This window comes from Terrapene carolina, unplaced genomic scaffold, assembly GCF_002925995.2.
Source record: "Terrapene carolina triunguis isolate 2854851 unplaced genomic scaffold, T_m_triunguis-2.0 Scaffold30, whole genome shotgun sequence".
Classification (NCBI taxonomy): domain Eukaryota; kingdom Metazoa; phylum Chordata; order Testudines; family Emydidae; genus Terrapene; species Terrapene triunguis.
Window position 1 is genome coordinate 7,786,409 of NW_020664381.1, and position 20,161 is coordinate 7,806,569.

The window sequence follows — 20,161 nt, forward strand, 5'->3', positions numbered from 1 at the left end:
GGATAGTTTTTCAGGACAGAAAAGACTGGGACAAGCCTCTATTGTGAAGGGAAGGAGGGTGAGGGAGGGAATGAGAACAGGGCAACAGAAATAAGGCGATCAAAAGGGATGGATCACGTGGGAAGGGCATCAATGGGATTATTCACATGCATAGGGTAAAGCATGCATTGGTTCTTTAATGGACTGGGGCCCATTTTTGCACATTCCTATTCATAAGCTAATCTTCCTACAGAAATTTAACTTCTAACTCTTCCTATTTTATTGGTAATAATTCCAGTATTTCCAGGTACAAGTTCATTACACTGATATTATCTGGATAACATTTATGCATTTGTTATTGTGATACAATAATCATTTGCCTAGAGTTAGAATAATTCTTAGAGGCAGAACAATACTTACAAGTACAAAATGTACTGTACAGCCAGTGACTTTGACTCCTGCTTGTAGCACCTGCTTATGGGCATTTCCCCCTTTGACTGAAGGTAATAGTGATGGACAAATGTTCAAAATTTTACCTAAAAATCATTTAAAAAATAGATAAAACATTTAAGCTGAAGTTCTTTTAAAATAAAAAACATAGATGATAGTCCATTAATAAAATATTTATCAGCAAGAGCTCATAACACTAGGTGTCATTCAACAAGCTGGAAGGCTCCAAACAGCAATCAGAACTTACTAAGGTGCACAAGAGTTAAAATGCAAACGCAGAGATGGTGGGGCCAGGCTCTGAGGAAATAGTTTAGGAAATATTACATTTCCAGGGCCAAGGATAGCGAAGTACAGCTGCTGCTGCAAGCCAAGCAAAATGAGGTTTCAGATAAAGGCAAGATAGTCACTTGTCCTCCATCGCCACAGATAGGAGGAAGGGGTCAGAAGGTTCCCTCTAACCCCTAAGTTGCATACCCAGCTCACAACTCGGTGCATAAGGGGAGCTGGGAAAGAGAGAGACCGCTCTGCAGGGTTGCTATTGTGCCAGTGCAGAGACAGCAGATGGGAAAGCGTGACATAGATCACTCCTCGGCGGGGACGGTGGCGGGAGGAGATGTCTGAATAAAAAGTGAGTAACCTCTCACTGAGGCCTCAGGAATTGGACCGTTGTTAACAGGATAGAGGGTTCAATGGCTAGGGAGTGTGCACTCCCAGCCTCTGCTGGGCAGAGCGGTCTGTGACTGGAACCTTGTTCTCTATGGGTACATCTCCACTGCAATGAGAACCCCACGGAACTGAGCCTCAGAGCCTGGATCAATTGATTCGGGATCGTGGGCCTAAAAATAGCAGTGTAGACTTTCAGGCTCAGGCTGGAGCCCAGGCTCCGAAAACCCCCGAGGAGGAGGGTCTCAGAGCCCGGCCTCCAGCCCAAGCCCAAACATCTACAATGCAATTTTTTGCCCCATAGCCCGAGTCAGATGACCTAGGCAGTGTATATATACACCCTGTGGGTCAGACTCTAATAGCCTTATTCACTGTAGGCTCCATTGTGGTTTTTCCTCAAGCCCAGAGTAAGGGGCAGTGCACTGTTGTGCTGCTCATAGAGCAGCTCAGGAGGGACTTGAGAATTCACAGTCTCACTCCCAGTTCCCCTGCTACTCTTGGCAAAGAGTAACTGCCCCAGGTCTATACCCAGCACAGCATGTGCCCCTTGACACACTGGCACAGCTATGCCACCAGGTGCATTGCAGTGAACAGAACCAACCCTCCACCTGCTCCCCAGCCCTTTTCACCCACCTTCCTTCCTCTTTGCCCCTCTGCAACCCCAATACCCAGGGCACAATTTAGCTCTTTGGGTAATATCTTACCCTTCGCATAGCCCCATTGATTCGAGTGAATGAATTACATGAATGAAAGCATAAGATACTCCCTACTGATTTAAATACAATGGTATGCAGAAGACAGTGCTACTCAATATGACAAAAGGTGTTAGAATCTTGCCCTGTAGTGGTAATGCCGTGTGCTACTGGATAGGCCCCAAGGCTCCTGAATGGGCCCCAAGTACTGATATTTTTCATGCCTCTTTTACAGCTATTGCTAACAATTGTTTATTCTGGTTTCTTACCATTCCACTTTCTGATAAAAGCACTGGACAAAATTCTCATAAATCCTGCGAGACAGATCAGTTCAACAGAGAATTCTTCAAGGACTCTGTCAATTGTGCAGTCAAATTCAGAGCGGCTTCCATACAATTTATGGTCAACTACCTAAAATATTAAAACAACCAAAGCCAAAACACTGAAAGTGACTCAATGTGTAAGAATGAGGGTAACTACTTGGAGAACAAAGGAAAATCAAAATAGGCCCATGCCAAAATATACCAGTATTTTTAAAAAGTTGTTATAGCCTTGCTAGTGCTCACGTGTACTATCAATCGGTGTTTGCAATTCACAGAATCATAGGAAGCAGAAATGGGAAAGATCTATAGCATCATCTAAGTTCACCTGCCAGCCAGTGCAGCAGTATTCCTTAAAAGGGTGTTTTCTAGTGATTTTTTCATGTGAGAAGATATGATTGACAAAGTTCTTACTCCTATGCTGAATCCAGATGCACATGAAGAATGCATATAAAGTGAATGGATTTACTTTAAAACAATATGGTTTCACCAAAAGCAGCACCATCATTTTACAGTCATTGACTTGTGCAACAGGGAGTTTATTTTAAAAGACACTGGACTGATCAGACATGGTGTGTAAGATGAGCGAAGTTCTTGTTCTTCCTACTCCAGACCAAAACCCAGATACCCAAGGGAAGTGTTTCAATTCCATTAAAGACGACTTTCAACAATGTAGGTGATGGAGCAGTGTTCCTTGTCCCCATGAAAACCTTTTGAAGGCCCTTAACACACGTTTTTCAGATATAAGCCTATATACTGCTGGAGAAAATTTAAGGTGCCTCCAGTTTAACAGTTTGGAGGAGCTAGCTCAAACTTTCAGATGCATGGGAGAACCACTAAATGCTACTATGTCCTTCATTACTATCTGAGCGGGGAACAGGGGGGGTGAATGGGAGCGGGGTCCCCGTGGGGCAGTCAGGAAGGAGAAGAGGGATTGGATGGGGCGGCGGGGGACAGTCAGGGGTGGGGTGTCCGGGGGCGGTCCAGGAGAAGGGGTGGTTGGATGGGGCAGGGGTTCCAGGGGGGTGTCAGGAAGGGGGGGGTTGATGGGGCGGGGGGTCTGGGGGCGGGTGGGGGACAGAGAGCAGGGGGGTGGATGGGGCAGGGATCCCCAGGGGGCCATCAGGGAATGGGGGGGTTGGATGGGCAGGAGTCCCGGGGGAGCCGTCAGGAGGCGAGAAGCGGGGAAAAGGAGAGGTCGGATAGGGGTTGGGGGCCGGGCCACACCTGGCTGTTTGGGGAGGCACAGCCTCCCCTAACCAGCCCTCCATACGATTTCAGAAACCCAATGCGGCCCTCAGGCCAAAAAGTTTGCCCGCCCCTGCTGTAGATCAGTGGCCTCCAAAGTGGGGGGCGCGCACCCCAGGGGATGCGCAAGAGGATCCTTGGGGGTGCGCGGCCGGAGGAGCGCTTTTTTTTTCTTCGTCAGGCGGGAGTCCGAGTGGCTTTTTTTTTTTTTTTTTGGTACAGCCAGCGTGGCAGGGGGTGCATGCTCAAAATTTTTTACTGATAGGGGTGCGCGATCAAAAAAGTTTGGAGACCACTGCTCTAGATGGTATCACTATTCTCAATGTGTGCAATTCTTTCTACTGTATGCCTATGTTATGCAATTGAAATCAATGGGACTCCTTGGGCAGTGAGGTTCTACTTAATCTGAATAATAACAACAGAATCAGACTCACTTTGCTATTGAAAGTAATTGGGGATGGTGTGAGAGATAGGAGGTCGTCTTATGCAGATATTCACTACATGCTCAAGAAGCGGATGGATAAATGCAGCATAGGAGAGGAAAGTGTGCACATGCAGTCCAAAAAAATGACGTTTTATTGATTTCTTCTTCCTCTTTTCAGTTAAAGGTGTACGCTGCATGGGGCTCAGCAAAGCAAGCACACATCTAAAGTCCCATTGATTTCAATGCACACACTTCAATCCTTCACTGAATTGGGGTCCTAATGCCCATTGAAGTTAATGGAAAGATTTCCATTGATTTCAATGAGCATTGGATCAGGTCCTACATGATTTTGGATTTGATCTTAGCTATCTGATGCCATTGTTTTATACTTTTAGCTAACAACTTAACATAAAAAGTTTAAATAAATGTGGGGCCAGAATTATTAGTGAAAACTTGTTCCAGATTTGTAAAAGCAGTAGCTGTTTCTCTGGTGACTGAAAGGAAATGGATGTCCTTACCCTGGTGGGAATCCCAGCCCGGGCTGCATTTCTCAATTCTTCCACATCTCCAGACTTGTTAGAGATGACAAGAGCTATCTGTGCACAGCTTGCAGGTTCTTTTGCATATGCGATAAGTGCCGCAAGGTTTGTACCTCAAATTAAAAGAGAAGAAGAACAAGTGGTCTTATAAACAGGAGGCTGAAGACTTTACTCAGTTTGTGAATTAACTAATGTTCTCTGAGATGCGTATCCCTATGGGTGCTCCACTTCTGGGGCACATGCGCCTCTTGACCCCTTGATCAGAGATTTCCATTAGCAGCGTCCATTTGGCCCACGCACATGCCCTATGCCTCTTCGTGCCATGCACTGAAGCTATATGGGGTTGCACGGGCAAACCACCCTCCGTTCCTTCTGCAACCGAATGTCCCATATGGAACAGTCCGAAGCAGAGGAGGAAGAGGGCGGGTAGTGGAGCACCGATAGGGGGACACATCTTGAAGAACTGCAGTTACTGCACAAAGTGAGTAACCTCTTCTTCAAGCAGTCTCCCTATGGGTTCTCCACTTCAGGTGATTTCCAAGCAGTATCTCCAGTGGGAAGAGGGAGCTTCGGCACGGAGTCTAGAACTGAAGATATTACTATAGTACCAAGTGCCACGTCGGCTCTGACAGCATGGATTAGAGCGTAACATTTCCAAAAAAAATATATATATATATGTACTGAAGCCCGTGTAGCAGCCCTACATATCTCAGATACTGGCATGTTCTTAAGTAACGCTTTGGATGTTGCTTATTCTCTGATCGAATGTGCTATCACTAAGGCTGCGAGTTTGTCACAGAGGTCATGGATGCCGTGACTTTCTGGGACCTCCATGACTTCTGCAGCAGCCAGTGCACCTGGCTGGGGGCCGCCTGAGCAGCTCAGGCAGCCCCTGGACTAGCTGCACCGGCCGATGCCAGGGCCACCACGCCTCCCTCCCCCAGCAGCAGCAGCAGGAGTTTGGGTGTGGGAGGGGGCTCAGGGCTGGGGGTTGGGTCACAGGAGGGGGTGAGGGCTCTGGGTGCCACTTACCTTGGGGCGCTCCCCGGAAGCAGGGATATCGCTCAGCTCCTAGGCAGAAGCGCGGCCAGGCGGCTCTGCGCACTGCCTTTGCCTGCAGGCACCTCCCTTGCAGCTCCCACTGGCCACAGTTCCCAGGCAATGGGAGCTGCGGAGCCAGCACTCAGGGCAGAGGCAGCGCACAGAGCCCCCTGGCCCCCCCCGCCCAAGATTTAGTCAGGGGTATATAGTACAAGTCATGGACAGGTCATGGGCCGTGAATTTTTGTTTACTGCCCGTGACTTGTCCATGACTTTTACTAAAAATACCCATGACTAAAATATAGCCTTAGCTATCACTCTTTGGGCGATGAATGCCTGCAGCATCATAACAAGCAATAATACAACCAGCTTTCCTTTTGGGGGCTCCAAAATTGGCATAGGCATTGTACCACTCCCTGAACAACAAGTGCCCAGAAGAGCTCGGCCACATTAATGGGCAAAGCCTGGCCACTCTTGCAACCTAGGGAAAGCTGACTACAAAGTACATAGAGTCCAGCTGCAGATGTGCACAGGGAAAGAGTATGGGGGGCAGGAGGCACTAATGTTATACAGATTACTCCAACAACTATGCTCTATTATTTAAGGGGAGGATTCACCCCCTTCTCCCATGCCTAGCAAAGTTACTGAGCGAGGGCACTGGGGAGAACATCTGCTCCTAAATAAACAACAGTTAGGAGTGTTCCAGGTTGGCTGTTATTGAACAATGCCTTGTTTTCTTAATATTTTTGGCAATCTGTTTTGAACCCCTGTTTTCAAAGAGCTTTGAGTCCTTTTCATGTTATCCTATATTTCACCCCTCTGTAATGCTACACAGTCTTGAATTTCCATTACATGGAGAAATCTTGCCAACCACGTTATTCCCTTTTACTACTTTTATATAATTTTTAATATTTTTCAATTTTTATATGTGAAATTTGAGTTAAGGATGAGTGCCAGGTAGAAAGCCTTCAAGACCAACGTCTTGTTTATCCATACAACAGGAATACCACAGCCGTAGCCAGTATAAGCTTCCCCCCACTACTGTAGCAACATGTTTCAGATGTGACCTGCCTGGAGGGAGCCCCTCTGGGGTGCAAGCACAGTTCAGTCTCCGTGTGTATTCAATCCCTGGCCTCTTTTGAGGGCTTGTCTAGACTTAAAACGCTACAGTGGCACAGCTGTGCTGCTGTAGTGCTTCAGTGTAGACACTACAGCGACAGGAGGGGTTCTCCCATCACTTTAGTTAATTCACCTCCCCAAGAGGCAGTTGCTAAGTTGATGGAAGAGTTCTTCCATTGACCTAGCACTGTCTGCACTAGGGGTTAGGTTGGCTTAAACTACATCGCTCAAGGGTGTGGATTTTTTTCACCTCTGAGCGACATAGCTGGGTTCATCTAATTTTCTAGTGTAGACCAGCCCTGAGAGTGACAGTAGGCGGACCAGCTATAGTGCCAGTTGTGGTGGTGGTGGTTTCTGTCCACTGAGAATCAGACAGAGCACTACTTCAGTTCACCAAACAGCCATTAGATAATAATTTGTGGTCACTACTGACATGGTGTTGTTTGATTTGGCAAGGTAGCGACAATGTGTTACCATCACCTGAGCGATCTAATCCTCGTATGTTTCATCAAAGTATTTGGATGCATTAAAATACTATCTGCTTTAACAAGCACTCGAATGGAAAAGGACTAAAGAATTTGTGGATTAGCAGTATGCAACAGTCAGTTGCCTCCCGCATGCCCCCTTGTAGTCAAGGGTGGCTCTGTGGTCCCCTGCCTCAGTTTCCCCTCTTCAATACTCAATAACTCAAAAAAGAGACTCTCACAAGTCCAGTAACAGCCCATCCTGGGATCTGGTTTTATTAACAAAGTTCCAAACAAACACAAAGAAGTTTTCCATTGAACCTTAAGCTGTGCCCCTCCTCCCCAAGGTACTGTCTCTTCCTTCGTCCTTGGAGACAATGGAGAAGACAAGGCCTGGCCTGCCTTTTTGGCCTTCTCCCAAAAAAGAAAACAAATCTTCCAGCTGGGTCTTTCTACCCAGCCCCAAGTTCCTTCCTCAGGGACCACTGCAGGAGACTTCTCTTCTTGTAGATTCACTCTGCAGTCCCCCATTGGCTGTCCACACCCGCATGGCCCCACAGTATGCCAACATTTTTATGGCTGACTTAGAACAATGCTTCCTCAGCTCTTGTCCCCTAGTGCCCCTCCTCTACTCGCGCTACATTGATGACATCTTCATCATATGGACCCACGGAAAGGAGGCCCTTGAAGAATTCCACCTGGACTTCAACAATTTCCACCCCACCATCAACCTCAGCCTGGACCAGTCCACACAAGAGATCCACTTCCTGGACACTACAGTGCAAATAAGTGATGGTCACATAAACACCACCCTATACCGGAAACCTACTGACCGCTATACGTACCTACATGCCTCCAGCTTCCATCCAGGACACATCACACGATCCATTGTCTACAGCCAAGCCCTAAGATACAACTGAATTTGCTCCAATCCCTCAGACAGAGACAAACATCTACAAGACCTTTATCAAGCATTCTTAAAACTACAATACCCACCTGGGGAAGTGAGGAAACAGATTGACAGAGCAAGACGGGTACCCAGAAATCACCTACTACAGGACAGGCCCAACAAGGACAATAACAGAACACCACTGGCCATCACATACAGCCCCCAGCTAAAACCTCTCCAGCGCATTATCCACGATCTACAACCTATCCTGGAAAATGATCCCTCACTCTCACAGACTTTGGGAGGCAGGCCAGTCCTCGCTTACAGACAACCCCCCAACCTGAAGCAAATACTCACCAGCAACTACACACCACACCACAGAAATACCAACCCAGGAACCAATCCCTGTAGCAAACCTCGTTGCCTACTCTGTCCCCATATCTACTCTGGCGACACCATCAGAGGACCCAACCACATCAGCCACACCATCAAGGGCTCATTCACCTGCACATCTACTAATGTTATATATGCCATCATGTGCCAGCAATGCCCCTCTGCCATGTACATTGGCCAAACTGGACAGTCCCTCCGCAAAAGAATAAATGGACACAAATCAGACATCAGGAATGGTAACATACAAAAGCCAGTAAGTGAACACTTCAATCTCCCTGGTCATTCTATTACAGATTTAAAAGTCACTATCATTGAACAAAAAAACTTCAGAAACAGACTTCAAAGAGAAACAGCAGAACTAAAATTTATTTGCAAATTTAACACCATTAATCTGGGTTTGAATAGGGACTGGGAGTGGCTGGCTCATTACAGAAGCAGCTTTTCCTCTCCTGGAATTGACACCTCCTCATCTATTATTGGGAGTGGACTACATCCACCCTGATCGAATTGGCCCTGTCAACACTGGTTCTCCACTTGCGAAGTAACTCCCTGCTCTCCATGTGTCAGTAAATAATGCCTGCATCTGTAACTTTCACTCTATGCATCTGAAGAAGTGAGGTTTTTACCCACGAAAGCTTATGCCCAAATAAATCTGTTAGTCTTTAAAGTGCCACCAGACTCCTTGTTGTTTTTGTAGATACAGACTAACACGGCTACCCCCTGATACTTGACATAGATCTCTGTTTTTCTACCCTCCCAGAAGGCTGCTTTAGTCTCATGACTGGCTGTCATGTGACTAATTCATTCTTTCCATTTGGGATGGCAGGTCAACAGTGTCACATGTGGTCTAAGATTTATCTCCTGATAGAAGGGCCACCCACCCTGTTTCCCACGAGTAATGTTTTTCAGTGGCTAGCACAGAACATCTTTTTGACCTTGGGTCAAATTCAGTCCTGGTTTAAGAAGGTACAACAGCAGTGAAGTAAATGGAGATGTAAATGCTTACAGTGGGGCTGAATTTGGCCTTTCATGCGTTAGGATGTCATCCTGTGCAATTACAAATGCAAACTGACCTGTTCCAGAGATGAGAACAGCTACTTTCACTTTGCTTGTTTGGGGCTCGACATGCAGGTGACTGTCCATGTCCGCAGCATTCTGCAGAAACTGGGATCTATTTAACCACAAGGCTTGAAGGAGATTCTTGACTTTGACATGAGAAGATCCTTCAAAGTAAAATATCAAAATACTTATCTATTTAGAATCAACTAAGCAAACCGATCAATGATAATTTATGCTAACATCAACACTTATCCAATATTTGAAATATAGAAATTAATAATTTAACTAATCCCATTAAGTTCATGTGTAAAGTTACTCACATGTAACAGTTTGCAAGACTGGGACCTAAAATAGTAAAGACGTATTAACAGATCTCTTCCATCCCATATCAAACCTTTCTCTTAGCCCCCCCTCCCTCCCAACCTCGTACTGCCCTACAGGGGATGCTAAAAGTGATCTCAACTGAACCAAAACTTCCTTGTGTCTCCCTTACTAAAGCTGCTGCTTGCGGATCATAAAGGGCCTGGTGAAAGTCTCACTGCATGTACACCCAAGTGGACGGAGTTACTTAACGGAGATTCACCTAACTAGGGATGATCTAACTACCAGTTGGCAGACCCACAAGCATGTAACAGTAGCCTTCTTCTACCTTCAAAATTTGCACAAAATAACTGCTGCTATTGTCATATGGGAGTTTTGTTGACAAAATGTTGGTAAAATATGACCCAAAGAAATAATTATTTTATTGCAGTCATAACATAAGAAGTACCTATATGCCTGTAGACACTAGGGAGATTTGCCTAAGTCTCAAGCAGTTTTACAGGTATCTCTGTCCACTGACTTAGTAAGGTCCATCTCTAGTAGCAAATTACTTCTCACTTGATCTATACTGAAGAATGAAGGACCCAGTTCTGCAGGGTGCTGAGCTGAGGAGAAGTGCATGTGAAAGCATGTTGTCTCCTAAAAAGTGCTCAGAACCACACAGAATTAGACCCTTAATGATCTACTTTGTGTTGGTATACAGCAGGGGTCGGCAACGTTCGGCACGCGGCTTGCCAGGGTAAGCACCCTGGCGGGCCGGGCCAGTTTATTTACCTGCTGACGCGGCAGATTCGGCTGATCGCGGCCCTCACTCGCCGCGGTTTGCCGTCCCGGGCCAAAGGGGGGGGGCGGGAAGCGGCGCGGGCCGAGGGATGTGCTGGCCGCGGCTTCCCGCCGCCCCCATTGGCCCGGACGGCGAACCGCGGCGAGTGGGGGCCGCGATCGGCCGAACCTGCCACGTCAGCAGGTAAACAAACTGGCCCGGCCCGCCAGGGTGCTTACCCTGGCGAGCCGCGTGCCGAACGTTGCCGACCCCTGGTATACAGCTTAAATAGGGCATCTCTAAGGGTCTGGTCCAAACCCCATTTAAATCAATGAATGGCTTTTCATTATTTCAGTGGACTTTGGATCAGGCCCTAATGAATGGAATTCCATGTTTCTTATTTCAAGTTAAGAGGCCCAGTAACCTGTGTGGCTTGGGACTATATTTCCAATCAGCCAGGCTTCCTCATGCCTCTGTACATCCTTCAGAACTTGCTGAGCCAGCTCCTTGTCTGCCATCAAGACAGCACCGATCCCGCAATTAAATGTTCGGGCCATCTCCTCTTCTGAGAGGTTCCCCTCTGTTTGGAGCCAGGAGAAGATTTCAGGTATCTGCCAACTATAAGCATCTGAAAATGGTTGAAATGTTTACAGATCAGCAGAAGTGTTGGATATAAACCGTTGTATAATCGATAATATCCTCTACATTTTAAAAGCATTGGGCAGCTAACTTCCTGTGCAACTAGCATTAAAGCTTATGGGAACTGCATTGCTAAAGCCTTTGCACAGCCTATTGAAAACATACTGCTGTAGATGAACAGTGGTAGAACAAAGTGACATTTGTCCCAGATCAGTCAGAAACCTCAAGCCCCAGGCCATTTACACCCACTGTGGAAAGTGCAGGGGTTGCCTTGTGCTGTGCAGGTGGCTCAAAGTGACTGAATTCAGAGAGCAGAGGAATTTGCTACTGACCAGCGGTTCCCAAATTTTTAATAAGCAAACCACCACTGCACTTTTTTTTTCTTTGTGACACACCATTACATTTATGCACCCACACCACAACCCTAATACTGGCCCTGTGTGGACAGGAGGTGGGAAAAGGGGGGCTAGAGGCCGAGCCCACCCCACACTGACACGGTGCCTCCTGTCTCACAGGGCTAGGCCGGGGAGGGATGCAGCATCTCAGGTTTGGGGAGTAGGGTGATCAGATGTCCCAATTTTATAGGGCCAGTCCAGAGTTTTGGGTCTTTTTCTTATATAGGCTCCTATTACCCCCCACTCCCTGTCCCGATTTTTCACACTTGCTGTCTGGTCACCCTATTGGGGAGAGACAGCCAGGCCAAACCTGAGTGGCGCTGTGACCCCGTGCCGGGTCTCAATGCTTGGGGTGGGAGCTGGGCCCAGCCCCGCAGGACAGGCGCCACTGCTGCAGTGAGAGTGTGGGGCAGGGCCGTTTTCCAACCCCCCAGGTCTCCCCTCTGCATCAAGCTGGAACAAGTGTATATTTACCTGGGGCCTCACGACTCATCTAAACCTTCTATCAGGACCTACCATTTGGGAAACACGGCCATGCACTTTATGATGGGTAACTGTGTGCACTGAAGGGTGAATTGGTGCACTGCCGCTGAGCCAGCCGTCAGCATACTTCGTAAAGTTTATCAGCATCCTACTGATTTTCCCAAGGCTCATCAGGAGCACTGTAATGGTTGTCATAGTCTGCTGTGCCCCTCTCGTGTTCCTATTTGAACACTTACTAACCTTTAAAACTTGACTGTAAAGTTCAGAAGCGTGGTCCTGTGAACCATATTGCAAATAGAGAGAAACCCAACAGACCTAATTTTAATGATCTCCTACTGATTTGGCAAAAGAGTTTTCGATAGAATATTCTAACTGTGACGAACACCTTTTTTTAGTGTCTTAATTTACAAACTTGTCTAATTAGCTCCAGCTTTGCTAGAACATTTCTCTATTGACAAGCCTCCCTTGCAAATGTATCTCCACAGGAAGAGAACTAGAGACTTTTCTTTTTTAATGAGTTTGTCTCCTGTAGGCAGTTGGTGGCCTATTTTAAGCTGACAGAGCCAACACGCCATTCTGACATAACTATATAAAATTCTAATAACTTTTAAAATTAGAATTTTATCATCTAATCTTAGATCCCAGGCACAACTAAATGAAACAGTAAACTCAGTTTTCATTTCTTTCCTTTCTATTTTCATTCTACTGAAGGACAGAGATGTTAGAAGATGTTGTGGACTCTGCTGAACACCTGTATTTTTAATATCTTGTAATTTATAGACACTTTGTCCAATTTACTTAAAATCTGAGAGAAATTTTATCTCAGCTACAGACATTATGTGCTAATTTTATGTCTGATGTTCAATTCTGTGGACTTTTGGCTGGTGGCCAAGATCAGACTTGTAATGGAAACCGAGATGCGTCCTTATCTGTGGAGAATCTACTGCCTTTCCATAACACTGTATTAGATATATTTAGACTGTAGCCCAAAGTGTACAATTTCACTCCCTTACCAAGCTTTTAACGTTCAATCTGAGTACGCAGTTTGAGAAGCAGAAGCTATCTTAATGAATTCTTAGTCTCCTCCTAGAAACAGATGCTCCTTAACAGCTACACATTTTGCTGAAACTTGTTAAAACTATAAACACAAACATTTTAAGCAAGATGTTTATAGACCGTGGCCCTGCTTTTTGTGCCCATTAAGCCACTCAGAGGTCCAAGTACCTATAAATCAGGTACTTCACTTCTAAGGGTATGTCTACATTGCAAAAGAACACCCGCAGCAGCAAGTCTTAGAGCCCGGGTCTACAGACTACAGCACTAAAAATAACACTGTAGATGTTCCTGCTTGGGTGGGAGTCTGGGCTCCAAAACCCAGCATGGGGGGCAGGTCTCAGAGCCTAGGCTCCAGCTCAAGTAGGAATGTCTACACTGCTACTTTTAGCGCAGTAGCATGAGGCCAAGTCTGTAGCCTCAGGCTCCGAGATTCACTGTTGGGATTTCCCCCCCACCGCCCTTGATACCCTAAGTCTCCTAAAGACCAGGCTTAAAAAAAAAATCAGGTCTATATTAGATGTCATTTACCTATAACAGAAAAGGTTCTTTTACACTTACCCAAAATTACACTAAATGATTCAGGTAGGATTCTGGGGATGCTTTCCAGTAACCCCCCGCCAGTGATAGGGGCAAAGGCCTTCACATGCCCTGAACGAAGGACAGGCAACAGAGCCTTGCTGTAGATTTTGGTTGGAGTCAGCAATAGTTCTCCTGTGATCATAAAAGTTTACAAAATCATTAGAGATAAAAATCAGTGCAGAAGCACTTTTATCAGGCAATACAAGAAATGATGCTTTTATCAGCATTCCTCTTGCTATCTCTGGGACAAAGAACCTATCAAGAGTAGTGTGGGAAGACTGCAAGCTGTGTCGCCACACTGTGGGGAAATGGATGAAAGATCTCAGAAACCAAGGAACTGGACCATGGGCCTAAAACTGGGCTGGTGGCAACCATAACTAGGAAATTCAATCTTGAGGTCTAAAAACCCTGCCAGTGTCTATTTAAGAAAATAACTGAACTGGATTCACTTCCAGGAAGGTTCACCTTTAAAAAGCAGATATTATTATACCTAACGGCTGGTCGCCACATCCACCAGGTACTGGAGACGAGTAGTGTAGGGAAGACATTAAGAGAATCTTCCTTACAAGGTTAAAGCCATGGCTGTGAATCCCAGAAGAAGCTAGTCCAATGACGACATCCCCCTCAGCAACTCTCTCCAGCTGCAGGAACATTTGGCCTCGTTCCACTGCACCAACTGCAAAGCCAGCGAGATCGTACTCTCCAGGCGAATACATGCCTGGCATTTCAGCAGTCTCTCTTCCTAGGGGAAGGGAGAAAGCAGGCAGCACTAATTGTAAAAACATCCACATTTCATTTCTAATGTGGAATCAATTACAGTTTTCAAATTGGGGACGTATTCGGTGTTGCTACAAAGACAGGCACAGCTTAAACTGCACGTTTCTTATTTCAAGGGACCACCGAAAAGCTAGTTAAGCTCAGAGTTACAAAAATGAACAGTGAGAAGGGGGAAAAGTATTACCTGAGCACTGATTTCTGGGAAAAAATCAAAATGGTGCCTCTTGGGTTGGGGAGAGGAAGTTCTATTTGTTCATATTTCTATTTGGAGAGGGAATGGACACTTTTTTAAGTGCACTAAGAATCCGGTGCCTCAAATTCTGCTCCCATTTACACCAGAGTAAGTGAGAGAGGAGAATCAGGCTCAGTGTCTGCGTACTAATGGCAGTAATAATTTTATATCAGAACCCTCAAATCCCGTACAGGAAGTGAGTGCCCGTACCCAAGAGAGTGCATCCTGCCTTTTTACAAGCTTCAGCTATTCCCGCTATGACTGCTTGAGCCACTTCAGCGTCAAGTTTCCCACAGGCAAAATAGTCGAGGAAGAAGAGGGGCTCTGCTCCCTGAGCCAGGATGTCATTGACACACATGGCAACCAAATCCTGGCCAATGGTGTCATGTTTCTTACACATCTGTGCAATCTGTAACAAGAGAGTGAGAGAACCAATTTAATAGCCGTGATAGGAAGCAAACAGCAGCTCTGACATGGTTGCCACATCATAGGCAAGAAGAGTGGACAATCTTCTTATTGCCTGTGCTGTCCACTATAGAAATCAGAAATGGGAAAGTCCTGTCACATCATCTAGTTCACCTCCTGGCTCTCTGCCTGTGCAGAATTTGTCCCTTCAGTATAATTTTTTAAAATACTGTGTCCAGTCTAATATTAGATTGTCCTAAAGTGATGGGGCATCCATCAGTTTTTTCGTGATAACCACAGTATGTGCTTATCAATATCTATATAAAATTAATCCATCGAACATGGTTTTGCGTTCTGTATTACTTAGTCCATTGTCTTCATTTAACAACATAGCAAAACTCAAAGAGCATCATTAAATAGCTTTCTTCTTCTTTATTAGGTATAAAGGGGATGAGACTTCCTCCTTCCAGTGATATTTCACTGACCCTCTCTGATAAAGAAGCCCCATCTCATTGTCATTGACAACAACTTGGATCTGTTCCACTGGAATGCAGGGCCTTGAATGGAATCTTAAAAAAGTCACACTGTTGACTAATATATGCTGGCTAGATATAAATATATCATGTTAATAATATGTATTTCCTGCACCATATGTATATTAGTATACATTAAACACCAATAACATTAAGCACAAATATTGTAACAGTGATATAGCCTAAACTGGCCTATCCCATAATCCTGGTCACTAATGCTAAGTATCCCATAACACCTTGCATTTGCTGAAGTAAGCATTCAGAATGAATGTATGTATTTTGATTTTGCCAAGTTTTCTATGCCTTAGTACAATACCTGGAATGCTAGTATCCACAATGACAATAAGGAAGGAACAAGACAACAAGTTAGGGAACTGGAGCAAACAGTTGGATTTTAGTGATGTGTAAAGAAATGTAAAACTTGCAAAACCACATAAATAATACCAGCTGAAGTGTGTAACTTGGGGAGCACACTTTCTTTATAAGGTGAATATAACATATCTGCATGGGACTGCTCTTCAGAAACTGGTATCGCATAGAACCTTTTTCTTGTACCATATTAATAAACGTGACTGACATTGGTTATTTGGCCTTGAGTATATTTCATAACAAAATAATGAACCAAAGCATGGTCAAGCAATTGATTATACAATTTATCAACACACACAATGAAGTCTTGTTTCCCCAAGAAAGACTTTTAAATGTTTTTTGAAGATTACCATATTGCTTGCATCCATTCATCTTTGCTTCCCATAACAACGGTCACTGAGGGTTTCTCTAAAGTAGGGAAATTTACACCAGTGTAACTACAAATGGGTTTGTTTACATTGGTGAAGCTCTGGCAATGCAGTTAACGCTGGTGCCAACTGCTAATGCAGACACAGTGCACTGATGCAAATCAGGGCTTGCATCAGTGCAACTTACCCTGGTAACTGATAGCTACACTGGATGAAACTAGCAGAAAAAAAATTCTGTGTAGGGCTGAATGTTAGGCCATGTTTACAGTGGGGAGTTGTGCTTATGTACCTACACCAGTACAAAAGAATTCAGTACAGAAAGATTGAGCGGAAAACATAAGTAAAGACTCCCATTGGCTTCAAAGGGTGCTGGATCAGGCTCACATGCAATATCTGGGTTTGATTTGCAAAGCCAGGACTCTTTCACCCCAGACCAGTGGGGACTGGGAGCACTATGGAGTTATTCAACATCTTCTGTTGCACTGTAACAATCCCTCTGGTTCAGCTAGCAAACAGCATTGATGGGCATTATTAACAAACTCTTGTCAGCCAAGGAAGAGTCTCAGGAGTGAGGGAATGTAAGACAGAGTTGGGGACAGTCCTCTGCTGATTTGTTGCGAGGAAAGCGTGGTACTAAGTTTCCCCAGTAAGATTTTTTGAAGTAGGAAACATTCAAGAGCCAAAAGATCATCATGGCAGTTCTAGAACCTTCATTTACTCCCAAATACGTACACGCACATACACGCAAGTCTCAATCTAGGAAGTGCAACGTACTTGTGGTGGTGAGGCTGTAGGGAGACAGGCAGTGGTGGGAGTAGGATATTTGTTATGCATGTGTGATAGCAGCATCTCATATCATTTGACTAGTGTGGACCTGTAGGGTATGTCTACACAGCAATTAAACACCCAGAGCTGGCCCGGGTCTGCTGACTTGGGCTCACAGGGCTCGGGTTGTGGGGCTGTAAATTTGCTCTGTAGACATTTGGGCTTAGGCTGGAGGCAAAGCTCTTGGACACAGCAAGGTGGGAGGGTCCCAGAGCCCACGCTACAGCCTGAGCCCAAACATCTACACAGCAATTTTTAGCCCTGCAGCCTGAGTCCAGATCAGCTGACCTGGGCCAGCTGAGGGTCTTTTATTCCAGCATAGACATACCTCCAATGTCTTTACAATGCTCAGAGTTGTACGCTGTACAATATATTGTGCTATTTTTAAAATTCTCAGCAAACAACATAAGCTCTGGTATGGTCATGCCAGTGGTTACCTGCAGTTTAGTTCCAATGCCTTTAGTTCGAGATACCAAGATAGGATCATCATAACCAGATGATTTCAAGTCAAAGAAATCAGTAGAACCTCCCAGCTCTGCATGGCTGCCTGCATACAAAAAATGCCCAGGACAACTTTTAGGTAACTCTAAGGAAAAAGCAACAACAACAAGCGTTACTAGTGAAAATCATTACAGCTTGGACAACTTATTACTGGTCCCACCAACTAAACTAGAAACATGTACAAATCATATGAAGTACAGATCCTGAAATCACGTATTTCATGTTGTCATAACTCATTTTTATGGCCTAGTATTTTGTAAATTATAGTGTATCTACAGCAAAAATCACTGGTGACCAGTATTTACCAACTGATCCCTTGTTAGCTGATAATCTTTCTTATTCCACTTTAAAAACTAATTATGTAACAGAAAGCCTTCCTCCGACCACATGACTGTTACTAACAAAAGGTACAGTGTGAACAGCAGACTTCAAAATTCAGTGTTCATTAGCAAGATCACAGATACCTGTATGCATATCATACACTGCTAAAACAATCTATGAAGCTGGTACAAGAACTACTCTAACAGTTGACCAGTGGTAATACAGCGTGACTTCAGTGGACACCGACATAATATTCTACTAAAAAGCTAGTGGCAAAATTTGCTATACTACAGTAATCTAGTGCAGTGGTTCCCAAACCTTATTGGCTTACATATTATCTTAAAAAAATGATGATCCAACAATTCACTTCACAGCAAGCTCCCTTTCCACAAGTTCCCATTGTCCAGTGTGTCAAGGTCAAGCCAGGGATGTAACTGAAAGAGAATGTCATTCCCCTTGTTTAACTTAAGTGGATGGTTTAAACAAGAAAGAGACAGAAGAAAATGAGAATTCTCTTTGGTAAAGATGATTTAAGCCCTGGTTCAATCATATGCAAGTGCTATCGCCTCATTAGTGATACCAATGCCAGGTGTTTCACCTGAGTGGAAAGGTCAGTCTGCTCATTTCTTAGGAGGAATTCAGGTTTCATTCAAAATAGAGGAAGTTTGCAGAACTGTTCTAACCTTACCTGATCTACTACCAGTTGCAGCTGGTGGTTCAGATTGATTAATCAAAGCACTGCTGGTTATAGTGTCTACACTTACGTCACCATGTATCAGGCCTCTGAAAGGGAAAAGGGGGCACATTTGTGGTTATAGTGATATTTTCTGCATCACTGTTGCTCATCACAGAATCAGAACAATATGAATGGCTGTGGGCTAGGCAAGCATCTATTTCTGCTAGTGCCCTTGCTTACATACACAGACCGCTGTAGGAAAGCTATAGCCTGATAACCAATGTCCTTTCTGTAAATGGCACCCTGGAACCGTATGGCTGCTACTCCTTTGTTGGCTTCTTCCAGTGCTGACATCAGATCCTCCTTGATAGCCGTGACTGTAAGGACTCTGCCACCGTCAGTCATCACTTTATTATCCTGCATGGTTGTGCCTGCATGGAACACCTTCACCCCTAGCTCTCGCGCTTGTAGAAGTCCTACAAAAATAAAAGCAAAATTAGATCTCATTATTTTAAATAAAATATAATGCCGGTGACAGTGCTGGCGGCTGAAGTTCTTTTTTGCCTCATAGCACAAATACAGCACAGACGGCGGACATACACGCTTCCTTACACTTCCTCACCGATGTGTGTATCCTGAAAAGATCACTCCAGGGTGAGAGAGTAGCTCACTTCACATGCCAATTCTATCCTAAACCTTCCTGCTGAGTCTGCCCTCAAGAGCAGCAGTTCATAGAATAAGAGAGATGCATTAGGACATCTAAAACTCACCCACCTGCCACAGCAAGATGTTTTCAACACCATGTTTTTGAAGAACTTGTCATTTAACATTAGACTGGACTGTAGAGACAAGGCTTCCCTTGAGATACTATTCCACACCCCAGAAGAACTCGCTGTTTGGAATATTTTCTTGATATTCATCCTGTATTTTAATTTTCATCCTATTACATCAAGTTATACTGCTTAGACCACCCTGAACCATTCCTCGCCCTCCATAGAATCTGCACCCTTCAAATACTTGTAGATGGTTGTCTCCTCACCCCTAGTCATTGTTTAAGCAAGTTAAAAACCTTTCGTTCTTTCAATACATACTAGAAAAAGAAGGGTTTTTTCTGGGGCGGGGGCAGAGGGTTTTACTGTTGAGGTTATTTTTTGAGGGAGAAATTTGCTGCTGTCATCATTAGGCAGAAAAATCCAGCATAGCAACTCCCAATCTCACAATAGGCTAGGAACTGTTTTTACCAGCAAAAGAAACCCTTTCCACTTGCTGCAATTATAATGTGTCACATTGCTATGCAGGCTGCACTGCACTGAAGGTCAGAGCTGAAGTACAGTTGGCTGTGCTTCAGTAGCATAGCTAGGGGGGTTCAGGGGAAGCAGCTGCTTCCCCTCAGTACATTTTTCAAAAGCGGTGCCAGCCGGGCTGGCGCTGGGCTCCTGCAGGCTAGGAGGGGGCGGGCAGCACGGTCGGACTCCGGAGGAGCCATTGGGGGGGTGCGGCGGGCGCGGCCAGAGGAGCGAAGGGGCTGGCTCCTCGGCCATCGCTCCCCACGCTCAGCACGGCCCCAACATCGCCGCCGCGGCCGCCTCCTGCAGCGGCTCAGGGCTCGGCGGCCGAGCGCTCCGCAGCTGGCGGGCAG

The 20,161-nt window shown here is 45.3% G+C and overlaps 1 protein-coding gene across 1 annotated transcript in view; it reads right to left on the reverse strand.

The window, feature by feature from the left end:
• Positions 1-20,161, reverse strand: part of LOC113406397 (trifunctional purine biosynthetic protein adenosine-3-like) — a 42,754-nt gene that overhangs the window by 576 nt on the left and 22,017 nt on the right. Inside the window, 12 exon segments of the mRNA XM_026651078.1 lie at positions 400-515; positions 2,054-2,195; positions 4,295-4,428; positions 9,294-9,443; positions 10,788-10,991; positions 13,495-13,647; positions 14,006-14,257; positions 14,735-14,933; positions 17,462-17,571; positions 18,535-18,629; positions 18,767-18,998; positions 19,401-19,443. Of these exon segments, the coding sequence (XP_026506863.1) occupies positions 400-515; positions 2,054-2,195; positions 4,295-4,428; positions 9,294-9,443; positions 10,788-10,991; positions 13,495-13,647; positions 14,006-14,257; positions 14,735-14,933; positions 17,462-17,571; positions 18,535-18,629; positions 18,767-18,998; positions 19,401-19,443 (1,830 nt within the window).